This window comes from Hippocampus zosterae, chromosome 13 (genome assembly GCF_025434085.1).
Source record: "Hippocampus zosterae strain Florida chromosome 13, ASM2543408v3, whole genome shotgun sequence".
Lineage (NCBI taxonomy): Eukaryota > Metazoa > Chordata > Actinopteri > Syngnathiformes > Syngnathidae > Hippocampus > Hippocampus zosterae.
The window spans coordinates 4,794,365-4,817,601 of record NC_067463.1 but is presented as its reverse complement, the minus strand read 5'-3'; the positions used below and the strand labels follow the sequence as shown (position 1 = coordinate 4,817,601).

The window sequence follows — 23,237 nt, the reverse complement described above, 5'->3', positions numbered from 1 at the left end:
TGAGTGTTTTTTCATTTGAAGGACCCAAGGTTTAATCAATTATTTTGGAGAAATAGAAATGCACCTTTTTGTAGAGCCCACTATTTGGCCAGTGGTCTTTTCAGTGTGGTCACCTGAATAGATTTTCTGTGTGTGCGAGTGTGTATTCATAGCCTACATATTTACCGCAGAGAGTTCTTTGATATACAGTATACACACACACACAAAAAAAAAAAGCAGGATTATTTTCGCCCAGTTGATGTATGACTGCTGCAAAGGGAATTCTTTTCAATGGAAAAGTTTGTTGACGGAAAGTATGCGGAAGGAGCGGGGAGGAGGCTTCTTACCTGGAGCAGGCAGGATTTTTGCTGGTGCTTTTTTTCCTGTGCCACCAAAGAAGAAAACGACACAGCAGGTGACAACTGGCCGACTCCATTCAAGCCATCTTGCCTTTTTAGAAAAAATAAATTAAATTAAAAAAATGCCGATTTGACTTTGAAAGTCAACAAACCAGAAAGAATGACTAATAAAATCAAGAGTGTGCATTTAAGCATTTTATTTTTTCATTTTATGATTCTCCACAAACAATTGTATTTTTTTCTTCTTCCATATGCCGTATTTTCCACACTAAAAGGCGCACTGGATTATGAGACACACCTCAAGTGAATGGCCTATGTTGTCTTTTTTTTTCATTCATTGGGCATTGTAACACGCAATCTATAATACATCCACTAGATGGAGCTACGCCCAAGGAAACACCAACAGAACGATCAGATGTCAGTAAAACGAATAAAGCAGCGACACGGTTCACTTAGCCAACAGCAAGTTCTAACATCGACTCTTTAACGTTGAACCCTAACCGCTGCTCGATTTCCGTGTTCAACAGCGTAACCGATCGCTGAATGTTCTGAACCCTCGTTTCCATATTAATGTCATGGGTGGTCACAAGCGTATTGATTTTTTCAGCTTTTTTTTTTTTTAATCATTCTTAATGATCCGTTAAAGTATTGTCTTTTGGGGGATGGAAATTTGTGCTGAATTTCCGTTTCCAGGCCAGATGTTCCCCTTAGCATGAACGTCGAGCAACCACCGGCAGCTAACGTCATATTTTGTGCTTCTTGAGCCCGCAAACTTGAGTGAATAAGCAAGCGCCTCAGTTCCACACGTTTGAGTGAATTTGACAGAGAAAACAGTAAAGCTCTTCAATATTTGAATTGCAGTCATTGCATAGAGAGCGGCTAATGAGCTTTTTTACAGCGGCTGAGCCAATGTTGACAGTGATATCGCACGGGAACGAGTTGTCCGGTTTGCACAGAAAGTGACAGGGAAGGACCTCGCCTTTGCCTTTCGGACGCCGGTCGCACGTTTACTCTGCAAACAGCAATTTAATTGGGGGGAAAAGTCATTTTCCAGCTGCCGCGCAATTGACTCGACCCGCGTGTCTAAGAGAATGCTAAATAATTCAAAAATCCAAATGGATGGACCTCGGCGGTCTTGGGACTCGATTCAGAGCTATTAACAGACACGACGAGAGGATCTGTGCTGGGAAGCTTCATCGATCTTGGGCTGCCGAGGGGCGTACTGGTATTCAGCAAATTGGGGAGACTGAGGAGGACGTTTGCGATATTGAGCAGCAGCTCAGGGGCGGAGGGGTGCTGGTTAGCAGTCGTCTTTCTCCATTAGCTAAAGGATGGCTCAACTGTTCCAAGAGTACGAGTCAGTATACTGCAGGGGATAATTGCATGAAGAGCTGTGGAACAGAGCGACGGAGTGAGTCAATTGGCCTTTTTGTTGGCTTTTTTTGGGGGGGGGAGTTGTTTTTGCTCAATCTTGTCAAAAGAAAAGACGTGATGATAAATATACAACTGGATTTTTTTTTCATTCAGGGTTAGAAATATGGATGAACGTTTTTGGTTTTTTGTTTTTACCCTCTCAATATTTCGATTTAACTTGCGTTCCTTTTAACACTTTTTTTTGTACTTCCTCACCACTTCCCCGCACTTCTTGTGAAAATAACTGCTACATGACAGACCGTCGAGTGTGAGCCACACCTTCGAGAGAGAATCACTATGAGGTAACGGGCAAAGGCAGATGACAACACACATCGGTGCGACCTTTCGCCCTTCTGTCAGCTGTTTGTCGTGGCAATCAAGCACCCAGCTGGATGAATGATCAGGTTTGTTTGGAATTGTGATAGGACTTCTATTCTCTCTGGGAAAAATACGTCAGCACTTGTTCGGGCCCGGAAAGAAACAACTTCTTTATTTACAAATATCTGAGCAGCGATTTGACTTTCTATGACAATAAGGAGCACAGAGTAAAGATGGCATTTAGCATTAACTTATCACACATGGTGTAGAACACAAAATTATCATGGCCTTAAAGACAGAGGAATTTTGCGTATTTGAGGACGGGGGTTACGTTTCAGATCAGAAAACTGGATTATAGGTCCCCTACTTAAATACTGTTGAGGCATATTTTTATTGTACTTAAATGTCTTTATACACACTTTTAAAATAGAGACATTTTAAAACAGGTGTGCATTATAAAATCTGCAGCCGTCACGTTTTGTCATCTGAAAAACCAGGACTACAGCAGATGACACTCATTTTCATTTCTGAACATGAAACATAACAAACTAGCTATTATTTCATGCGACTTTTGGTATTGAATTGACCCAACTTGACTTGTCAAGAATCAGTGCATATCAATAGGATTTTTTTTTTGAGTGAAACCTTGACTGTGTGGTTAAAAAAGTACCATGACGTCATGAGCCAGAATAACGACGTGTTTTTTGTCACGAAACAACGAGCAGCACGATTTTGGTGGACCTGCGCTAAATCAAGTACAGTGCACTCCGCTTAATAGAACACCGGTTAATAGAGTAATCCGCTTAATAGAGCAAAAGGCTCTGGAACCGATTTGCCTAATGCAATTTCTTATAAAGATACTCCGCTTAGTAGAACAGATCTCCGCTTAATAGAACAGGCCGTAAGCAATGAACATTGTAAACTAGTGGTTTTCGAAGTGTAGCTATCGCAATACTGTACCACTATCGCGAGAAAACGCGGTAGTTCTAGCCGTATACAGTAACAGGTACCACGCGTCACTCCACACATAGACACACGCACGTCACAATGGCTTCAACTTCATTCAAGAAACGAGGGCTATAAGAAGGACATACTCAGACGATACGATGCATTGCCGGATTCTCAGAAGGTACGCCCGCGGTTTCCAGGACTTCCCTCTTATCCAGCGCATTGAGAGGGAAGTCAACCGCAAAATTACGGACTCCTGTTTCCAGACAAAAGTAACGAAATTTTTCTCGTGATTTGAGATGTTTGACTGAAGTTGATTAAAGTTGTTGTTTTGTTGTTTGATTAAAGATATGGACGTCCACAGTCGAAATATCTCTTCTAACTCGTCAGCAGGGGTTTTTCTGCGTGCGTAACTTGGTCGTCGACGTGTCTGAAGGTGTACCTAATAAAGTGTCTCCGGTTAATAGAAACTCCGCTTAGAACAGAAGCGCTTCGGCCCAATGGTGTTCTATTAAGCGGAGTGCACTGTATCAGGAAACCCAACACAGCGAAACGGGAAGAAAATGGCGTAAGAGGGAGCACATAACTCCTACTCTGGCATCCCTTCACTGGCTCCCCATTCATTTTTGAGTTATTTTCAAGATCCTCCTCTTTGTTTTCAAATCTCGCGCCACCTTACCTCTCTGAACTCATCCGCCCCTACACACCTGCCCGGCGCCTCAGGTCTGTGGACCAGACATTATAAGAAGTACCAAGAACTAAACTGAGGCTCAGAGGGGATTGAGCCTTTTCTGTTGCTGGTCCCTCTCTCTGGAATGACCTCCCACTGAACATTCGGCAAGCCTCCTCGCTTCTTCAAAACCCTCCTCAAAACTCACTTGTATTCTTTGGCATTCGACTCAGCAGGACTTAGATTTGTTCTTGGTTTTACTGTTTGGTGCTTTCTACCGCCTTTCTTACCGATTTGTCTTACTGTTTATTGTGCATGTTAAATTGCTCCATGTACAGCACTTTGTATGCAGCGATGGCTGTTTGAAAGTGCTCTATAAATACTGTTGATTGACTTGACTTGGTGATCTGGATTTTCGAACACAGGCCTGTATACATAAACTCCGAACATTTAAACTGCAGTACAGTGATGCCTCGCTATTTCGCGGTTCGTTTATCGTGGCTTCAGTGCATTGCGGATTTTTTCAAACATTCATAATACAAAATAATAAATAAAACAATTTTCATATACATGGAGTACAGTACTGTATGTGTTGCTCTATGTGACTCGCTGTTGTTTGCGGACTTAAAAAAAAATCACCCGTATGTTTATTGGTCACTACTTCACGGATTTTCGTTTATCGCGGTTGGTTTTGGCCTCCATTGACCGCGATAAACGAGGGATTGCTGTATAACTGTTCGCAATCGATATTTATCCAATAACATGGTGAAAACTTTTTCTTTTTAATGATTTAAGCAAAACACATTGTACTCACCAGAGATGCTTGCTGTTTATCGACAAAATCCATCCGCTTTTACTTCATGAAAAGTTCATGAGTCAGGGCTAGCTATTTCATGCGACTCTGGAAATGCGAATAAATCCTTTCCCGGGTTGATATAAGACAGCCAGCTACAATGTTGTCCGAGTTGATCGTTACAATGTCCAATAGTTCTTGGAAAGTCCGCCTTGTGAAAGAATTGGCAATAATGTCCGACATTCGTCCTCTCCTGCTTGGTCACCTGCGTGTAATTATGATTCCACTACGAGAACTTCTATTCAACCAATCAGAGGAAAGGAAAACAACGACGTCACTTTGAGCTAACTCAGCCGTTTGGTCAATCTCAAATCGAATTAGTTTAAAAAATACAAGTGTAAACAAAAATTCTTGGTTACATTTACATCGTAACACACAATGTGAAATCTGATTAGATAAGATTTATTTCTATAATTATTTTTTGTAGTAACTTCAGTGAACTACTTTTTATTCCTCTACTTCGCTTTTCAATTACTTCATTTTTTAAACATCTTACATTATTTTGCCTTTAAATCTTGTTTTGTAGACTGGTTAGCATGTCCCCATCACAGTGCAGAGGTCTTGGATTCGAATCCGCCCTCTGCCTTCCTGTGTTGAGTTTTCAGGTGCCTGCGTGGGTTTTCTCCGGATACTCCTGTTTCCTCCCACATTCCAAAAACATGCATGATAAGGTTGATTGAACACTCTAAAATTTAGAGTGTTCAATCAAGTTATTAGAGTCTAAATGGTCCTTAGGTGTGATTGTGTGTTTAGGAAGTTATAGATAGATAGATAGATAGATAGATAGATAGATAGATAGATAGATAGATAGATAGATAGATAGATAGATAGATAGATAGATAGATAGATAGATAGATAGATAGATAGATAGATAGATAGATAGATAGATAGATAGATAGATAGATAGATAGATAGATAGATAGATAGATAGATAGATAGATAGATAGATAGATAGATAGATAGATAGATAGATAGATAGATAGATAGATAGATAGATAGATAGATAGATAGATAGATAGATAGATAGATAGATAGATAGATAGATAGATAGATAGATAGATAGATAGATAGATAGAGTTTATGCAGCTTTTTGATTAATTACAATGACTGCAAATTCTGACCGTGGTTTACAATAATAAGAAATATTATTTTCAAGCATAAAACATTTGTCTTGTGATGAACTCATCCCTCTTATGCTACTGTATTTTAATGTTGCTCATCATGGTGGTATTTCGAGAGTTGTTGTTTTGTTTTTTTCCCCAGGTAGTACTTTATGTAAGAAGATTGCAAACCATCGTTCGTTATGAGAGTCCTACAATCGTGGCCCACGTCTATCTTGCCGAGCTGATTTATGATCCACCCTTTGAAAGCCCTACGTGATTTTGTGTGTGCGCGTGTGTGTGATTTTGTTTTCTCCACTCATGTGTGAGAGAGTTACAGCCCAGCTGTCCTGCGCAGAAATAATAATGAATAAGTGCATAGTGAAATCTGATGCATGTGTTGCGCACCACCAAATCCATCATCCCTCCTTAATAGATTCTATTTCCAATTTGCTTTCACGCCAGTCTGGCTGAGAAACAACTCGTCACTTATTTGTGAACGCGGGTCAGACTAAAAAGCAACGGCCGGGTATACCCGTCAGTTGTTTTGTGTGTGTGTGTGTGTGTGTGAAATTCAGCCTTCATTCCTGTCAAATGACTTTCTTGAAAAATACAATTTTAAATTGTCAAGAATCTTTACACAATTTTTTTTCCCCGAGATTCCATCTTTATTTTGGTCAGATTCTGATGAAGAGTCCCTGGTGTTATTGCAATTACAATTTGTTATCAGTTGTCTCTGCATGATGAGGAGGAGTTGAGAACATACACACGCTAATGTGCCCGTGTGTTCATTTTTACATTGCAATTTTAAATTCCAATTTAGCTTCCGTTGTCCTAATGATCTAAAAATAAAGGGGAGCTCATTATACCCACACTGGGCCACTGTCATTAGTGGCCTTTGCATAAGCAAATATTTGTCACGTGAACACACATTGACTCCTCTTGATTAATCTTGCTTCGAAACACTGATTGTGTGCATGCAAATAAGTCGAATGGATACATACCTTAAATCAACATTGCCCCCAAACGAATGTCATGAAGAAGAAAAACAATGTGAAGTGTAATGATCTCACTACATAGACGGTTGTGTTCAGACGAAACAGCCCATTTGAGCTCTATTGCTAACCAAAACAGCATCGCTAGCGCTACCTACCAATGCATGTCAGACAGGAGGTATATATAGGCTGGTGAGAATAAAGTGGTTGGATGTATATATCTTCTTTTTCTCCCACTGTACATAAACCAAAACGTGTTTGGTAAATCAACAATGTATTCAGTTCGATTTTGTGCTTAATTACGACAATTAATAATTAGTAATGACTTCAATAGCGCTGCCCCAATGCAGAGCTGGCGCGTGTTCTCATTTGTAAAGCGCTCCCCCGGTGGGTGGAAAGTTATTACAGAGCACCTTAATGCTGCTAGTTTGCATTCCAACAGCAAGTAAAGCCACACAGCAGCTGCCAAATTAACACTGTGGTAATATTCATGGGGTGGCCTTATTCCATTTTATGCGTTTGCATGACTTTGTATGATCTGCTGAAAAGACAGAAGTGTGGCCTTTGATTAGAGCAGCCACACAAGAGATCAGTTACAGTGCAGTACATTTTGCACTGATATACGCAGTGAACCCTCACCATCTGCTGGGAACAGAGACAAAACTCAACGCAAACAGAAAAAATGTGCAAAAAGTAGACACCTCTCTGAAAACTGGGGGGGGGGGGGGGGGTTGGCCTATATTAATCGTATAAATAACTAGCTGGTTCGCCGCCCTCCGGGCGGCTCATCAGCTAGTTCCTGCGGAAGGCTGGTAAGGTGGTGGTTCGCCGCCCTCCCGGCGGCTCATCAGCTAGTTCCTGCGGAAGGCTGGTAAGGTGGGCCTTCGGCCCACAAAAGTGTTGTTGCTTAGTTCAACTTTTTGTTCATCTTCATTGCTTATTGCGAAAATAAAGAGATGTTTAGCTCTACTAAATAACTAACAATTTTATTGCAATGCTTGTGGGTAGACAACATTTTTTCGCTAAGATGCCCGCGCGATCGTAGTGAGCCACTGCCTGAGCGGTGCAGTGGCGGCGCGCAGCGGCGCGGTGAAGTAGGTACGTTTTGAAAAGGGACAGACGGAAGGACAGACCGCGTGCGGGACGACGCGCAATATATATATATAGATAGTAAATGCCTACTTTTTGTGGAGTATAACTACTTTTCCTCCTCTGTAGTCCTGCTTTTTACGCCTGCGGTGATGGCTGTAGGTTCATTTTATAATGTACATCTTTGAGCACGATTATTGATGTTTCAAGTAAGATGATAAGTTTGTCAGTTTGGAAAAAAAAACTGACATGTTGCCTGGAAAACACAGAGGGATACATTATTTTGGGGTTATCCATTTCGCCTTCTCACCCTTAATATCATGTTACTACCTGCCTCTGAAAATGTGACTGCTGTTTTTGCTTGTGTTGCATTTGAACTATCAAGAATCAAACCGTTTGCTTTGGGTTCCTTGTGAAAGAAAATGCTAATATCTTCGAGGTTAGGCAGGATGAAGGGAGACGAGTTTTGTCCGCCCAACTTGGACATGTTAGGACCACCCGAAGAGTTTAAAAGGAGGGTAAAATGCTTGGCGGGGATGCCGAGAGGCAAATGCAGCAGACGGTCTCGCCTCGTATTCCCCTTTGAAAAGCAGAGTGGAACATCCTAGATCAGCCTGAAGCTACTGTGGGAGACAAAGAGCTCAGTGGTGGGACTACAAAAATAAAATAAAATAAAATAAAATAAAATAAAATAAAATAAAATAAAACAACAACCTGGTGACGGGTCTAGTGTGGTTGTGATGAGAGCGGAGCAGGCCTGCAGCACTCGGTATAATTAATCCTCAACGGGGAAGACGAGCACAAGAAGCGGCTAGGTAAAGAAAAAAGACAAGCTAAATGTGATGGCAGCTGTGGAATGTAGTAAAAAAAAAGGGCTAGAAACAAAGCGGCAGATCAGCTGGTCGACAGTGAGTGCCAGCCCACCATATGTTAATCACCATTTGACTTTCCTTGAAGGCAAAATATATATATATACATATATATTGAGAGTAAAATACAAATTTACTTCAAAACATTTGCACACAGTACCTTGAGAAAACAGGTGAGCCATGGCTGGTTGTTACCTGGGCCCGTGCAACTGTGATGTCACTTTCATTTGACAGGAAAATGTATATGCCATAAAAGCTGCAAATGATATTCATAAAATTGAGTTAGAATGACAAACTACAATCCAAAACAATGGTACACTATTTATCCAGTGAAATCTGACTCCTTGATGAGACCGAACATGTCCAAAAGAGCAAGTGAACGAGGCATCGACACAATTCGCTTCACTTGGCCACATCCAGTACAGACCAAAGCGTGGAATTGCCAATATGGAATAAACATTTCTTATTGGCAAATAAATAGATTCGAATGGAGACTTATTTACAATTACGTTCCAACTTATTTTTCAATAGAAATAGGTTCGAACTTACTCATAAGCTAAATGCTAAAAACACAATTTTATTCCCATAATGTCACGGTGCAGTGACTAACGCCACGTATTTATTGATCAGCATTTGGGCTACTTCTTACCAGAATGTTAGAAATTGAAGTTTACTGGTTACTGTGCTCGATTTATGTTCATATTGCGCCCATAACCCTTGATCTGCGCATGCGCAGATCAATAAAGCGTCCCTTAAATACTGTAAATTGAGGGGTTCGTTGTTTATAAACGGGCAGAAGGAGAGCGGGACTCCGTTTGAACGCAACTTTATTTCCAAACGTCTGCACCGCAGTACGAACCAGTACACACCTCTTCTGCAACTGAATCATTTCCTGTTTTCCTTTTCTTCAGCCAATCAGAAGCTGTCGACGTAAAAACATGTCCAACTAATGATGAAGCAGCAGAATGTAATTTAGGTCATCTTAACATGAAATAATATGATGCTCAAACATAAAATGATAATAATTAATAACATAAGTTTACATTATTTTTTTGGGGGCATTCAACCTACAAATACGTTCGAAAGTACTTGTATTTGTTTGCCAATCAAAAATGTTCAGTCTAGTAAACAGAGCTGCTTTGACCGGATTGTTGCAAATCAAAGTTCCACCAGCACTCCACGTCGAGGGATGCCAAACTCGAGTTTGTCCTATTTTGAGGAAGGGCCTTTGCACCAGAGATCTTGCGCATACAAATATCCACGGAAGCCACGGGATTCCTCAATTGCCTTCTTTGCGCCGACGAGGCTGCACTGCAAAAAACAAGTCGGGTGAGTTACGCGTCTCTGGTGTTTGTCAGGCGAAGCAACACCTGAGGTGGTTGCTGAGCATCTGAGGTGTCTCGGCACGCCGCAGACTGTCGATTGCGGGCGTCGCCGCATGCTGTTCTTTTCCAGTGACAGTGTGTGGCTGTACGTGTGCTTCTTAATTACCATTGTCGCTAATAAAACAACAATTGCGACTGTTATGGAAACACGGTTAGATGAAACAAGTACACAATTGCACATAAATATACAGTACACATACAGAAGATCACCAGGAATCTTTATCATGTTAGTTCCTAGACAGTCTTGAAATGTCATCATTTCCACCGAATGCCTCAAATGTCTCGCCGAAGGTACGATGTTGTTTTCCTCGAGTTAGCCCAAGATAAAGCATCAACCTCCGTTAGCCCACTTCCATCCCGACGTATCTTCTCGGCCTTATTCCCCACCCTGGGCTCTAAATCAAACACGGCGTGCTTTTATTAATAGCCTGTCAGCAGAGTTAACATTTGTTTCATATGTATTCATCTGAACAGCTTTTACAAATAGCCCGCCGCTTGTGAACCCGCCTTTGAAATATTGGCCGTGGGTTTTTTTCCCTTCCTTCCTCTCTTCATGAATTTCAATGACAGAGGGAATACAGAATACAATATGTTTATGTATTTGGTGTCTGCAGAGATGCTGCTCTCCACCTGGGGCGGAAAAAAAGAGACCCTTATTTAGAGCAAAAAAAAAAAAACTGCAACACAAAACTGCAACTGTATATTAAATTGAGAGTAAGTCGCATTGTCCGTCCATCCATCCATTTTCCGAACCGCTTTATCCTCACAAGGGTCGCGGGGTGCTGGAGCCTGTCGCAGCAGTCATCAGCCAGTAGGCGGGGGACACCCTGAACCGGTTGCCAGCCAATCGCAGGGCAGACTTGGATGAACAACCATCCGCGCATACAATCACACCCGGGGACAACTTAGAGTGTTTCATCAACCTGCCACACATGTTTTGGCAATGTGGGAGTACCCGGAGAAAACCCATACAGGCATGAGGAGAACATGCAAACGGCGCGCAGGAAGGCCGGAGCTGGAATCGAACCCTGCACCTGTGTACTGTGAAGCCCACGTGCTAACCGGTAGACCACCATGCAGCCCTGGAAGTAATTTCATCTACTTGTGGTGCTAAGAGACAATTATCAAAGTCATACAAGTTGAAATAGAAGTTGAGGGGTGTCTAGTCAAAGTAAAAGTAGTCACTCACCTTTGAAAGAAAATGAACTCGCATGCTAGATAGAAAAGAGGCGTGATAACAAACGTGAAAACAGGCAGAGACAAAAGCAAGGGGTTGGATTTTTTAATTTCTTTTTTTTAAGGGAAATAAAGGCAACCGACTTCTGCAAGTCCCCATTTTCAAAGACAAACACAGGAATGAAATGCGTTGGAGATACAATCAGCGATAGGACTGCCCTTCAAATTTTTTTTTTAATCTTCCTTATTATTATCATCAGACTTCAGACAACTCTGACCTTTTTTACATCAACATTTTTTGAACGCTCAAGGATGATGATTGTTGACTTTTCTGAAAAGAACTGCCAAAACATGACACGAATAAGATTTGAAAAAGGAAATAGTTGCCATCACAATAAAAGGGAAAGTAGGGAAAAAAGAGAGAGAGTGGAAACGTTTTTTTTCCAGAAATATTAAATCAGATTTTTTTTTTGCGGGGGGGGGGGGGGGTCAGTTCATTTGATGAGAACCAAATCATTCTATTTTTAAATTGAACCTTCCTTGAATTGTTTTATATATATATATATATATATATATATATATATATATATATATATATATATATAATCTGTATATACAGTACTATAAAAAGTTACCCCTATTATTTTTTTCTCTTTTTTCTACTTTCCCAGTTATTGTGATGGTACATATTTCCTTTTTTTAAATATAAATCTAATCCTCCAATGAAATGACCGTTTCCGAGAAAAGAAAAAAAAAGACGATTATATGCAAGGTTGCCCTGCGATTGGCTGGCAACCGATTCAGGGTGTCCCCCGCCTACTGCCCGAGGACAGCTGGGATAGGCTCCAGCACCCCCGCGACCCTAGTGAGGATCAAGCAGCTCGGAAGATGAATGAATGAATATATTTAAGGTGAGTCTTCTTGCGCTTTTCAGGAAGGCACTGCTAAAGTTGTAACGTACCAAATACAACTTGTTCAATACAGACACAGTTGCCTTTAAAAAAGTCGAGTCCCTCAATAGCAAGAACACCCTCACCGCCGCCACCGGAAAACTACTGTGGAAAACGAAAATAATATTGACTGTGCAGGCATTCTGGTCCACACCAACTAAACAGCAAGAAAGTGATGAAGAGTCCCCGGTGTCCGTGCTATTTTTAACACGACACCTGGATGTTTTACGAATGAGCACGGTTTCGGATTGGCCTCATAAGACCTACATATTCATGAGGGGGGGGGGGGGGGGTAGGCAGGCAGTGGTCTCCGGTGTGGGTGAGGCAGGAAATGGGAGTGGGCTTGTGATCAAAACGCACCGCTTTGTCGGCTCGGGGGACGTCGTTAGTGTCACGGTTATATGAAGCCATATTTGCATTTCGACTCTCGCAGAACAGTTTGGGGAAATTGTCGGGACAAATGATGAAAGTTAATCATTGTGTGGCGTCAGACAAATTGTACCGGGGTAACTTTTTCCGCATCTGGTGGTGGTGGTGGGGGGGGGGGGGGGGGGGGGGGGGTGTTACTGTCCCAGTGAAGCCACCCAGCAAAAACGGGGTATTGCCGTGAGTGTGTGGACCCTCCCACACGGAAAACAGAATCCAACAATCAGGTCATTAGCAGGGTGAGGATAGTTTGGGATTTTTCATTATCGTTAATTTTTATCTGATGGCTGATACACTGGCCTGACTTGTGTGCGGGCAGCGAGGGAACGGTTCCCACTCAGTGACGTTGTGGATGTGAATGCTTGTTTGTCTCTATATGTCTGCCTTCTTGCCCCAAGTCAAGAATATTACACAGTACGTCGCACCCAAAAGTTGTTTGTTTTTTGGGGGGCGGGGGAGGGCAAGCCATGTTTTTTTCATGGAAAGCGTCAATATTTATTACGACATTTTATTTATTTATTTAAAATCTGTTATCTTTGAATTTTACAATGGGTTTCTGAGTTTTTATGTTTATTTTTTTTGTTTGAAAATGCTTTTAGTTTTTATTAGATTTAGTATTATTTTTAGATTTTCTTGTATAGATAGAGTATTTGTTGAGTGAAAGTTAAAAAAAAAATCGGAATAAATAATGATGCTTTCCACGAATAAACATGCCTCCCCCCCCCAAAAAAACATAGGTGTGACATCTATCTATATATATATATATATATATTGCGCGTCGTCCCGCACGCGGTCTGTCCTTCCGTCTGTCCCTTTTCAAAACGTACCTACTTCACCGCGCCGCTGCGCGCCGCCACTGCGCCGCTCAGGCAGTGGCTCACTACGATCGCGCGGGCATCTTAGCGAAAAAATGTTGTCTACCCACAAGCAATGCAATGAAATTGTTAGTTATTTAGTAGAGCTAAACATCTCTTTATTTTCGCGATAAGCAATGAAGATGAACAAAATGTTGAACCAAGCAACAACACTTTTGTGGGCCGAAGGCCCACCTTACCAGCCTTCCGCAGGAACTAGCTGATGAGCCGCCCGGAGGGCGGCAAACCAGCTAGTACTGAATAAAGTTCTTGTCGAACGACGGCATTTGCTGACAAACGGTACGGAGCATCAGAAACAGAAGCGCAAACCGACAGCTATGCCTTTCCCAATCCCTGCAAAGAACCTGAAAGGCGTTGCGGAGGCGGAGGCACGGCACATCCATCTCACGGCTGGCGGCTTTTATCTCTGCGCCAACGAGCACTTTCTCACTTTGATGGCCGTTTGGAGGCGCTACGCTTGCAGAGCGGCAGCCCTAAATCTGACGCTAATAGAGAATCGCTCGCCGTTCGCTCGGCTGCAATGAACTCCTCCACATCTACGATTTTCACTTTAGCGCCGTCGATTTAAATGCAGTGTTTAGATATACATTTATGACCATTGGGAAGGCTGACCTTTGCCGTATGACGCGCTTCAAACTCAAGGCCCGTGGGCTAAATCCGGACCTAGTTACTGCTTCAGAAACACAATTGAGTTAGATCAAACTTTTTAGGGCATTAGACTTTTTTTGTTCCACATTTTGTTGCCTTACTGTACCAAATCTGAACCAAACTATGACCTGACCCTTGGGGATTTTTTGGTGAGGGGGGGGGGGGGGTCGATGCTGATCCTGATATTTGGCAAAATACATTGTGAGAATCAATTAATTGGCCGATTATTAGACCAGCTGACCGATGAACTCCAAATTTTGGACACATTTGAAAAACAAATAAATGGAATTTGGGTCACTATGCCGGGGTCATATGATGAACCACATATGCTGCCCCGTCGCTTTATTTTGTAAAAATAAGAAGCATTGAATTGTGGGTATAAAGTTAGGCCATGAACTGTTAAAATGAAGATTAAAGAGTGTGCTTTAAGTACAAGTCTGCCAATTATTAAACTTAAATAGAAGTTGCACATTGGAAATTTGCAAATTACCTCTCCGGGGCAAGAAAAATCAAAAACTGTCTACTCACTCTCTGGAAAGTTTTTTTTTTTTAATCAATACACACTCAATGAACTCTACAGACAACCCATAGTTTATTTTTTTTTCATTTTTAAATATCAGAGCAGTGCAGATAAGTTTGTCTTCATTACGGTTCTAAATGGCAACGCTGCAGCTGAGGAAACGCCACGGGAAGCTCATTAAAGAGCTTTAACATAACACTTGGGCGAGGTTCTTGCCGGGGATGTCATTTGAAAGTAAATATCACATTTAGTTTGATGATCAGCTTACATTTGGACAAAGATGCGAGACTGGGGTGGTGGCGGCGAATTGGTGTCAAGTCCGGCTTTTTGGGCTCGAATTAATGCAAGTTATTTATTCTTCCTGTGGGGCCCAGTGCCAAATGACCCGCGGACCAGCAGGGGCTTGGGGACCAGCGCCTTAAAGTGTTAAGTGCAAGTTAACCAACCGCTCCAGATCGTATTGGAGGCATATGTCAAATATTTCTATGCAAATTGACACAACTGGTGCCATTCTCGTTTTCAGTGGCTGACTATGATTCTCCCTCCCCACAAATCCTCGTGGAATTCCGAATTGTAAATCGGACGCATTTGTGAAGATGAACTGATAAGCCAAGGTCAAGCCAGGCACACGCGAACAGAAGTCTCATTTGAACAGGCGGGAAAGCCGAGTTAAAGTCACGCAAAGGCGGAAACATCAGCGAGATGAAATAAATAAATAAAGTGAGGTCGTTCGAGACGTGTGGTCGTGCCAACTGCTCGCGTCGTCAAGGGACATGTGTCTTCGTGACGCCAAGTGAAGTTGAAACCTGTTAAGTGGCTCTTTTCCAGGGGAGCAGATGCAACGCTAATTACAAAAGTGACAAGGAGAACACGTCGAGCTAGGAAGAAAATACTGTACACATTTTATTGTGTTGGAGACATTCAACTATTTGCCAAACTTGGTCTTAAAAAAACAGATTTCCTCCACGAAGAGCTTTTTATGGGCAACATTTTTCATTCGAAAAATTACTTATAACTTGAAGTTATATGCTACATACTTTTATGACTTCCAACTTGAACAATTGCAAAACTAAGTACAGTAGATGAATTATTGGGGGCAGGTAGGGGGGACTCGAGGAAGTAAATCTGCGAGTGGTGAATCACAAGTATGTGGGATTCCACTGTATTAGAAAAAAATAAACGGAATGCGATGAGAATAAAGTCACTTTTTAAATAAAAGAAATGAACATTTTTGTCATATTCCAATGTTATCCTCCTCAAAAATACTTAAAACAATTCCCTGAAAAAATACTTGAACTGTATGTTTTTTCAGGTGGGAAAAAAGCGGTTTTGTGGAAACAAAGGAGGCAACACCACCCCCGAGGCCCCCTCCCCTACAAATTTGATAATGGGTGAATAAGAGGACCCCACCGCCCAAAAAAGAAAATCTTCAATTTAATGTTTGTCATCTTGTATGAAACCTTTTAAAGTCAGCTCTTATGTGGACCCAAAACGCTGCCACTGACTCCAATTCTAGGATAGCATAAAAGATGATGAAAATATCTATTCTCCACGAAGCAGCTTATAAAAATTGAAACTGGGGCCATTCTTTATGACGGACCGTTAGCTGGGCATTAATTAGTATTAGTTCTGGTCTGGTTCCAAGTGTCCTTAGCAGAGGACGCATCAATTGGCCACCACGCAACGCAGCCCAATTAGGCCTTGCAGGGCAAATGGGCCTCTGGAGTGACTGTTGTTCGCCAAGCCAGCGCCAGTGGTCTCCATTAATACCAGACCCAAATGCATTATTAACACAAGACATGCCAACAAATCACATTATGCAACCAAATGCCCCCCAAAATGTCAAGAGTTTTTTTCTTTATTGGGTGGGAGCATTGATTGACACTGCACGCTTTATAATCTTGCATTCTTACCAACTTTGTTTCCTTCATGGAGCAGTCATATATTATTTATTTTTGCCATCAATCCTCTCAAAGCACACATCGCGATCAACGCAGATGTCTCCGTCACACGTTGGCTAACGTTGACGTGCGGCAGATTGGACGACGATGTCCCGCGGTTCCCCGTCGTGCTTGCTCAAATGGAATTGCTAAACATGTGGCGCCATTTTGTTCGATCAGAGCGTGACAGGTTAGCATATGGCGGCTTTTTTTCACCCGTCTTTATATAATTAGGATACTGTTTTCATGTGACGCGTCGGCTTCTTGGAAACGTAAGGTTTTCGGATCACGAAAGAAGAAGAAAAAAACCTAGGTCGCCCTTCACTCGCGTTCTAAAGTCAGCTTGTACTTGCACAATATGTACCAGAAGAGGTCAGCAAGGCACTTAACATAGAGAGCATCAGTTTGCATTAACACCATTCCTCAAATATACACACGCTCACGAAACGATAATATTAACACGAGGCTCATTATTTTATTTTATTTTTTACATGGAGCACAGTGCCCCCTAATCTGAAATTTAGGGTTGCACGCTGTAAATTGACTCGCAAAATCAATATTCAGTCCACTCATTTTCGCTTTATTACTGATAAGTGGCCTCGAAATGTTGATCGGAAGATTGTCAGAAGCCCAAAAATATCTATGAGCAGATATTAAAAAGAAAAAAGCTAATTTTCTGATCGCATAGATCCTAGTCGATGAAAAATGTACTGACACTGCCTCAAATTTGGTCACTTTTTGACAAACGTATATTCAATCCGTTCCGCTACCTTTCCCCCGTTTTTTAAAGGCCAACGCATCATGAGGTTGCCATTAGACTGCATTATTATCGAGCACAATCCAGTATTCAATTATATGGATCCCACAGAGATTACACAGCAAAATCCATATGTAATATAGGCGAACCGTTAATAAATATAGCAAGTAATTTCTGTAGTGGGATTTAAATGATTAATTTGAAAAGCTTTCCGAGACCAACATGGAAGAAGCCACCCGTAATGACAAAATGGATGTTCAGTGATTTAAACTACAGCGTCATCTAGTGGATATTTCTGGTAAACCATGCAGGAATAAGTACAGTACAATAAAAAAAATTTAGGTTGCAAGCAAGACACAAATGTCACAGCATGAGTGAAGTACTTGGGTTCGTTGTCTAAATACTGTATTGTGAGCCATCCATTTTAACTAACAGTATGTTAACAAAAAATGTAAAACGTGGAACTATGGCGTTTGGCATCATAGTAAGACGTCAGTCTTGGCCAAACATGAGGTTTGTCATAGCACTCCAAAAAGTGTAGAAAATTACATTTATTCAACAAAAGACCACCCGTGCTTGAGTTTTGGATTTTATTTAGTCCACTTGGAAATTTGTACATTTTTTTTTCTTGCAAGATTTATTTAAAAAAAAAAAAAAAAAGCATTGTCCGCTTAGCAGCTCATTATCACAAAGAAACTGCAGGCGGAACCAGAAAGTCCAATGAAGGTCAATTTATTTATTTTTTTAAGTAGGCACTTAAAAAAAAGATACACTTTGAATTTAATCAATGGCAAAAATAATAATAATATGTACAGCTTTGACTGCACACTTTTGGGATGTTTCACAGGTTAGTAAGGCCATATTATGTTCCTGACGATAGTAACCAGTCTGAAATAAAACTAAGAGGGGTCAGAAATGAGGCGATTGGACCGTGGAAACATTCGACGTCCAGAGAATACTTACGCTGAAATAAATTAGTGATGACTTTTAGAGTTTGTTAGTATGCGTACCTGATTTCAACGCTCGGAACTTGTTCGCTAACTTTTGCATAACTTATAGAAAAAGTGTCGTCGTTGTTGGAAAAGCTCACAGTCGATGAGAGTCTGATAATCGCCGTCAAAAACAAGAACGGTGCGTCGTCACACACCAGGATTCTACCCTGCAGAATCTGCGCACCTTCCGAGTCCAACATGCTAAATATTCCGGCCAAATAAAAAGGACACTTCTTCCGATTTATATACATAACACTTTTTGTACAGTTGTCCGTGATGCCAACGGACTGCAATCGCAAGCAAAACTCCAAACTTACGAGTCCCCCCTCCCCCCTCCAAGAACTTCTTTCCCGTCGCTGTTCGCAACCAGCGTCTTTCGACCAGTGGTAATATAAAAAACCCTGCAAGTCAAAGTTGACGAATGAGCGTGGTTGGTCCGGTCGCTCCGCCGACTTCCGCAAAATCCTGCCGACAGTGCAAAAACTAGAAGATATGGGAGTGGCAACGGAAACGGCGTGATGGACGAGGAGTTTGGGTGTATGGGAACAAAAATTTTTTTAAAAGTTCACTTGGCTCCTTTGGATGTCGTGTCCGTCTCCGTGGATTGGCGGCCGTCGTTCCAGGCCTCGCGGGTGCTCTTGAGGGCTTGCGTCCGTTGTTGGTCCACAACCACGTAGTCTACGCGCTCGTCCGACGCCGCCATGCCGGAGCCATTGCTCTTCATCTAAAATAGGATGGTGAAGTGGAAGCACAGAAATTTGGGGCAAAAATAAAAAAAATGCTCTGTATAAATGAAGTTGTATTGTATTGTATTCCTTTGGCATCGCTCCATCTAGTGGCTGCATCATGCAACTGCAGCCACTATTGTAGCTTCTATTTTATGCGCCTTGTAATGCGGTGCGCCCTACATATGAAAACAGTTTTGAAATAGGCCATTCATCGAAGGTGCGCCGTATAATCCGAAGCGCCTTATAGTGCGGAAAATACGGTTTTACAATTGTGTCAAAAACATTGCACTTTGAATTTGGCGGAAATTGAAAATATAAAAATATCGCCTTCTGTTTCAGAATTAAAGGCTAAATGCTCATTGAGCCTTTCAAACAAATGTGAGATGAGCTTTTTACAAACGTCGGCCTACCTTCCGAGGTGGAGTGGACTTGCCGGAGTCCAGGTCCAAATCCAAGTACTCCACCTGCTTGTCTCCCTTGGGCTTCACCATAGGGCTGCTCCCGCCGTCCACCGTCATTGGGGCGCCCAGCTTGGTGCTCTACAGCCGCAGTCGCGGAAAAAAAACAACATCTCACTGACAGAAGAGGAATAAGCCAGCTACAGCAATGAAAAATGCACTCGTGCTGTCACAATAACAACAAAAACAAAAAAATGGTTTCAGATGAACGGTTTGAGCACGAAAATATATTAAAAATGCCGTACGACTTTCTGGTATTACTGAATTGTAGAGTACAGTGGAAGCTGAACGATTTAGAATTGGACTACATTGATGTATACAGCATCTCTCTTTGTTATCGTTTGACTATAAATGGTGTTGAATTTTATTTTTACACCTGCATGACAGTTACGTGTGCAAGTACAGTACTTTGCTGAAATAACTATTTTATGGGAGCTACAGTTTAATCAGCGAACAGATTCATTCAATTTCCATCATAACCAAAGGGTAAAAATGACTTTGGATCACGGATTAATGGTGGTTCACTTACGTTTACACTTGTATAACAGTTAAAAATGTGTTCTTTTAAAAAAAACGTTTGGAGAGTTGAGAAACGTTTTACGGTGGCGACAATTTGACCATGGAAGACATGATTGATTTACATGATTGAAAATTCTATTAAATTACAAATGAAAATGGTCTAACTTATTTTCTTATCCGGATGACTGTTAAAAAAAAGATGTTAGCTTTGAAAAATGTAGCATAGTTGATAAAAGGTTTGGCGCCAGTTTGACGCAGTAATGGATTAATTCGACTTGATTTTTTTTTTTTTTAATGCTCGACTTTGGCTGTTCCACTGTAACTCCAAAACAGAAAATTCGAGAAATACGATTTGCAATGTCACTGAATCCAATCCCGTTGATTTTGGTCATTTTTGTGCCATTGTGACAACACTTGACGTATTCGGGCCTTGGCGTTATGTTAATTGTGTAAACTACATGTAAGGTGGAGTCATTAGAACGAGGATGGTGAAATGCTAACCAATGTGCAGCTAACACCTCTAATCATCAAGAAAAATAAAACACAAATAAAAATAAAGTAAAAATCCACTTCAAGATACACCAAACACCCAATCGGTGGCTCTGACATGTTCCAACCAGGCCACCCTGCTCACCTCCTCTACGGTGTCAAGTTCCTCCACCTCCCTCTTTACGGGGGTGATGGGGACCGTGCAGTAGAAGGACTCCTCTCTATGCCAAAAAAAAAAAAAAATGGGTGGAAGGGGCGGCCGGAGGAAAGAAGAGAAGAGCAGGTAAAAATAAATGAAGGCAAAGAAATGAAGACCACGAGGGATTACTGAGCGGCAAAGAAGGTGATGAGTGGCTGGAAAAAGGAAGAACAAAAAAAATGTTCAAAAATAGGAACGGAACTTCGACTCTGCGGATGCGTTAGAAGGCATTGCATTCAGGGAGAAAAGTTAAAACACACACACAAAAAACAAACAAATGATTTCTTCCTAGAATTGAAAACCTGAAAAGCAAGAGGAATAGAAATAAGAGAATAAAAAGTAAAGTAGAACGAGGGAGGAGGGCAAAAAAAAAGGAGGAGTCCATCTGGAGTGTCCACCACACTGTCAATGTTTGGCTTTGGGAGATGAGCAGGAACTCGAAAATTGGGCGACTGTCTCTTTCAGGGAACGTCTGTGATGTAATCACAGAGTAGAGCCGACAATTTCAACAGCCATTTTAAGTTCTGGTCTGGGAATGAATGTTGCGATGCCTTTTATTTTTTTGGACTTCTTGTCATATGTCTTGTATACTTTACAAAGTTGTTTTTGTTTGTTTTTATTTATTTATTTTTGATAAATGCATTCAGTGGTCCCTCCAAGGTCCAATAAACGGCGAAAGCGAATGAAATTTGCTGCGGGGACAACTTAAGTGCCGGTCAGCGGTCACATATTGCGAGGATAAATTTGTGTGTCATATCCATTGGTGGAGTCCTATACGTGTGATGTCACAACTGATGCCTTCATCTTGGTACACCAGAATGCACAATAGATCCGATATTCAGCTGTATAATAGAGGTTATTGACGACCTATTTGAATAAATCGGAGGCACCGCCGTTTAGCAATAACCCCGCAAAAGATCACATTTGAAAAAATTCAAATCAAGAGTACAATGTATTTCATACGTAGATAGTTGTTAGGAGTAGTTGTGTGTTACATACTGGTTCGTCTGACTGGTTCTTCATATTAGAGAGCATGGCTACATAATTCTCATCACTGTCCTCGGAGTCAGTGCTGGAGGCGGTGCTATGCACTGACGGGGGCCGGGCGGGCATGGGGAACCTAGAGAGACTGAGCAGCATTCACAATGTTTACTCACACACAAACACACTGACCGAGTCAACACACAGCCCCTTTATGGCAAACACAAAAACAGAAGACCGCAACAGCCTCCTGCGACATCGGACACTGAAATAGCGCTCGGCGCGCAGTGTTACATAAACATTGGGGGGGGATCCCCGAGACAAGGCGTGCTGTGGTCACCAAAGTCAACTACACGAATGCATGAAAGGTTAGTGGCTGCTTTAGTATCTACTAGAGAACTGTGTATTAAAAAAAAAAAAAAGGATGTGTTCACACTCTGGGTCTTTTCCCGGCCCAAACAAAACAAAAAAAAACTCAAGGAAGAAAGTGACCAAATCTCATGCTTTACTGATTTAGCAAAAAACAAAAGAAATGAAACAGCAATGCCGTATTCCTCGGGAAATGGCCAGAAGTTTTAATTTGTCCAGCTGCAGAGACTATCTGGAATTTACATTATACATCCACAAATTTTCTCTCTCTTACGGTCTAAATAATATTTCATTGATCATCAGTCAATGGAAAGACGAGTCAGATGACAATTGTAATACCGCCACCTAGTGGAAGCATTCAGTATGTCTTTTTTAAAAAGTGCTGTCCATTTAAAGTGAATGCTATTGTTTCTTCAACAGTTAATTGATGAGGTAATACGTTTGAGGAAACGCAATATACGATAATATGTCCGAATTGTGTGAACACACCCTTGGTTGTAGTCACCTTTACCAATGGGAAAAAAATGAATACTGTACATCAAAGACTGTTGCACACTTACTCCCGAGCGAAGGAGCGAGTAACGGGCGAGCGGACCGGCGTGCAGGGCTCCTCCCACTCAGGCAGAGGTTTGATCTCCAGTGGAGCGGGTTTCCCTGAAACAACGCACAACGGGTCACTGACACAACACGACGACCAACTTCGTTGGAATATGAAGCAAAACAAGGCAACGTTAGTGGGTGGTTAATTTGAGGCATGACGTGTCAGGTATTCAACCATGCGAGTGATGTCATTCTATTCATCTCGGGTCAATGTCTTAAACAATAGTTATTGACTCGATTAGGGGTTATTTATGGAATAATATTAAACATATTATATTATATTTCGGCGGCCCGGTAGACCAGTGGTTAGCACGTCGGCTTCACAGTGCAGAGGTACCGGGTTCGATTCCAGCTCCGGCCTCCCTGTGTGGAGTTTGCATGTTCTCCCTGGGCCTGCGTGGGTTTTCTCCGGGTGCTCCGGTTTCCTCCCACATTCCAAAAACATGCGTGGCAGGCTGATTGAACACTCTAAATTGTCCCTAGGTGTGAGTGTGAGCGTGGATGGTTGTTCGTCTCTGTGTGCCCTGTGATTGGCTGGCAACCGATTCGGGGTGTCCCCCGCCTACTGCCCGAAGACAGCTGGGATAGGCTCCAGCACCCCCGCGACCCTAGTGAGGATCAAGCGGCTCGGA

The 23,237-nt window shown here is 41.8% G+C and overlaps 2 protein-coding genes and 1 long non-coding RNA gene across 15 annotated transcripts in view; 1 reads left to right on the top strand and 2 right to left on the bottom strand.

Moving 5' to 3' along the window:
• The window catches only part of inpp4b (inositol polyphosphate-4-phosphatase type II B), a 148,382-nt gene extending 138,471 nt beyond the window's left edge, over nt 1-9,911 (bottom strand). Inside the window, exons 1-3 of the mRNA XM_052083612.1 lie at nt 9,463-9,911; nt 8,754-8,849; nt 327-429 (exon numbers count right to left, since the gene is read on the bottom strand). Of these exons, the coding sequence (XP_051939572.1) occupies nt 327-429; nt 8,754-8,849; nt 9,463-9,482 (219 nt within the window). The 5' untranslated portion in view covers nt 9,483-9,911. The remainder of the gene's footprint in view (nt 1-326; nt 430-8,753; nt 8,850-9,462) is intronic.
• Nucleotides 1-23,237, top strand: part of LOC127612873 (uncharacterized) — a 187,287-nt gene that overhangs the window by 117,409 nt on the left and 46,641 nt on the right. The gene's annotated exons all lie outside the window — the stretch shown is intronic.
• The window catches only part of gab1 (GRB2-associated binding protein 1), a 48,214-nt gene continuing 42,823 nt past the window's right edge, over nt 17,847-23,237 (bottom strand). For 9 of the 13 annotated variants that reach the window (XM_052083639.1, XM_052083642.1, XM_052083638.1 and 6 more), the window contains 4 exons: nt 22,566-22,659; nt 21,655-21,784; nt 19,401-19,529; nt 17,847-18,986 (listed from right to left, as the gene is read on the bottom strand). In XM_052083639.1, coding sequence (XP_051939599.1) covers nt 18,828-18,986; nt 19,401-19,529; nt 21,655-21,784; nt 22,566-22,659 — 512 coding nt within the window. In that variant the 3' untranslated portion in view covers nt 17,847-18,827. Of the gene's footprint in view, nt 18,987-19,400; nt 19,530-20,601; nt 20,678-21,654; nt 21,785-22,565; nt 22,660-23,237 lie in introns of all 13 variants that reach the window. The other 4 variants (XM_052083647.1, XM_052083640.1, XR_007965966.1 and 1 more) reach the window with 2 other exon arrangements.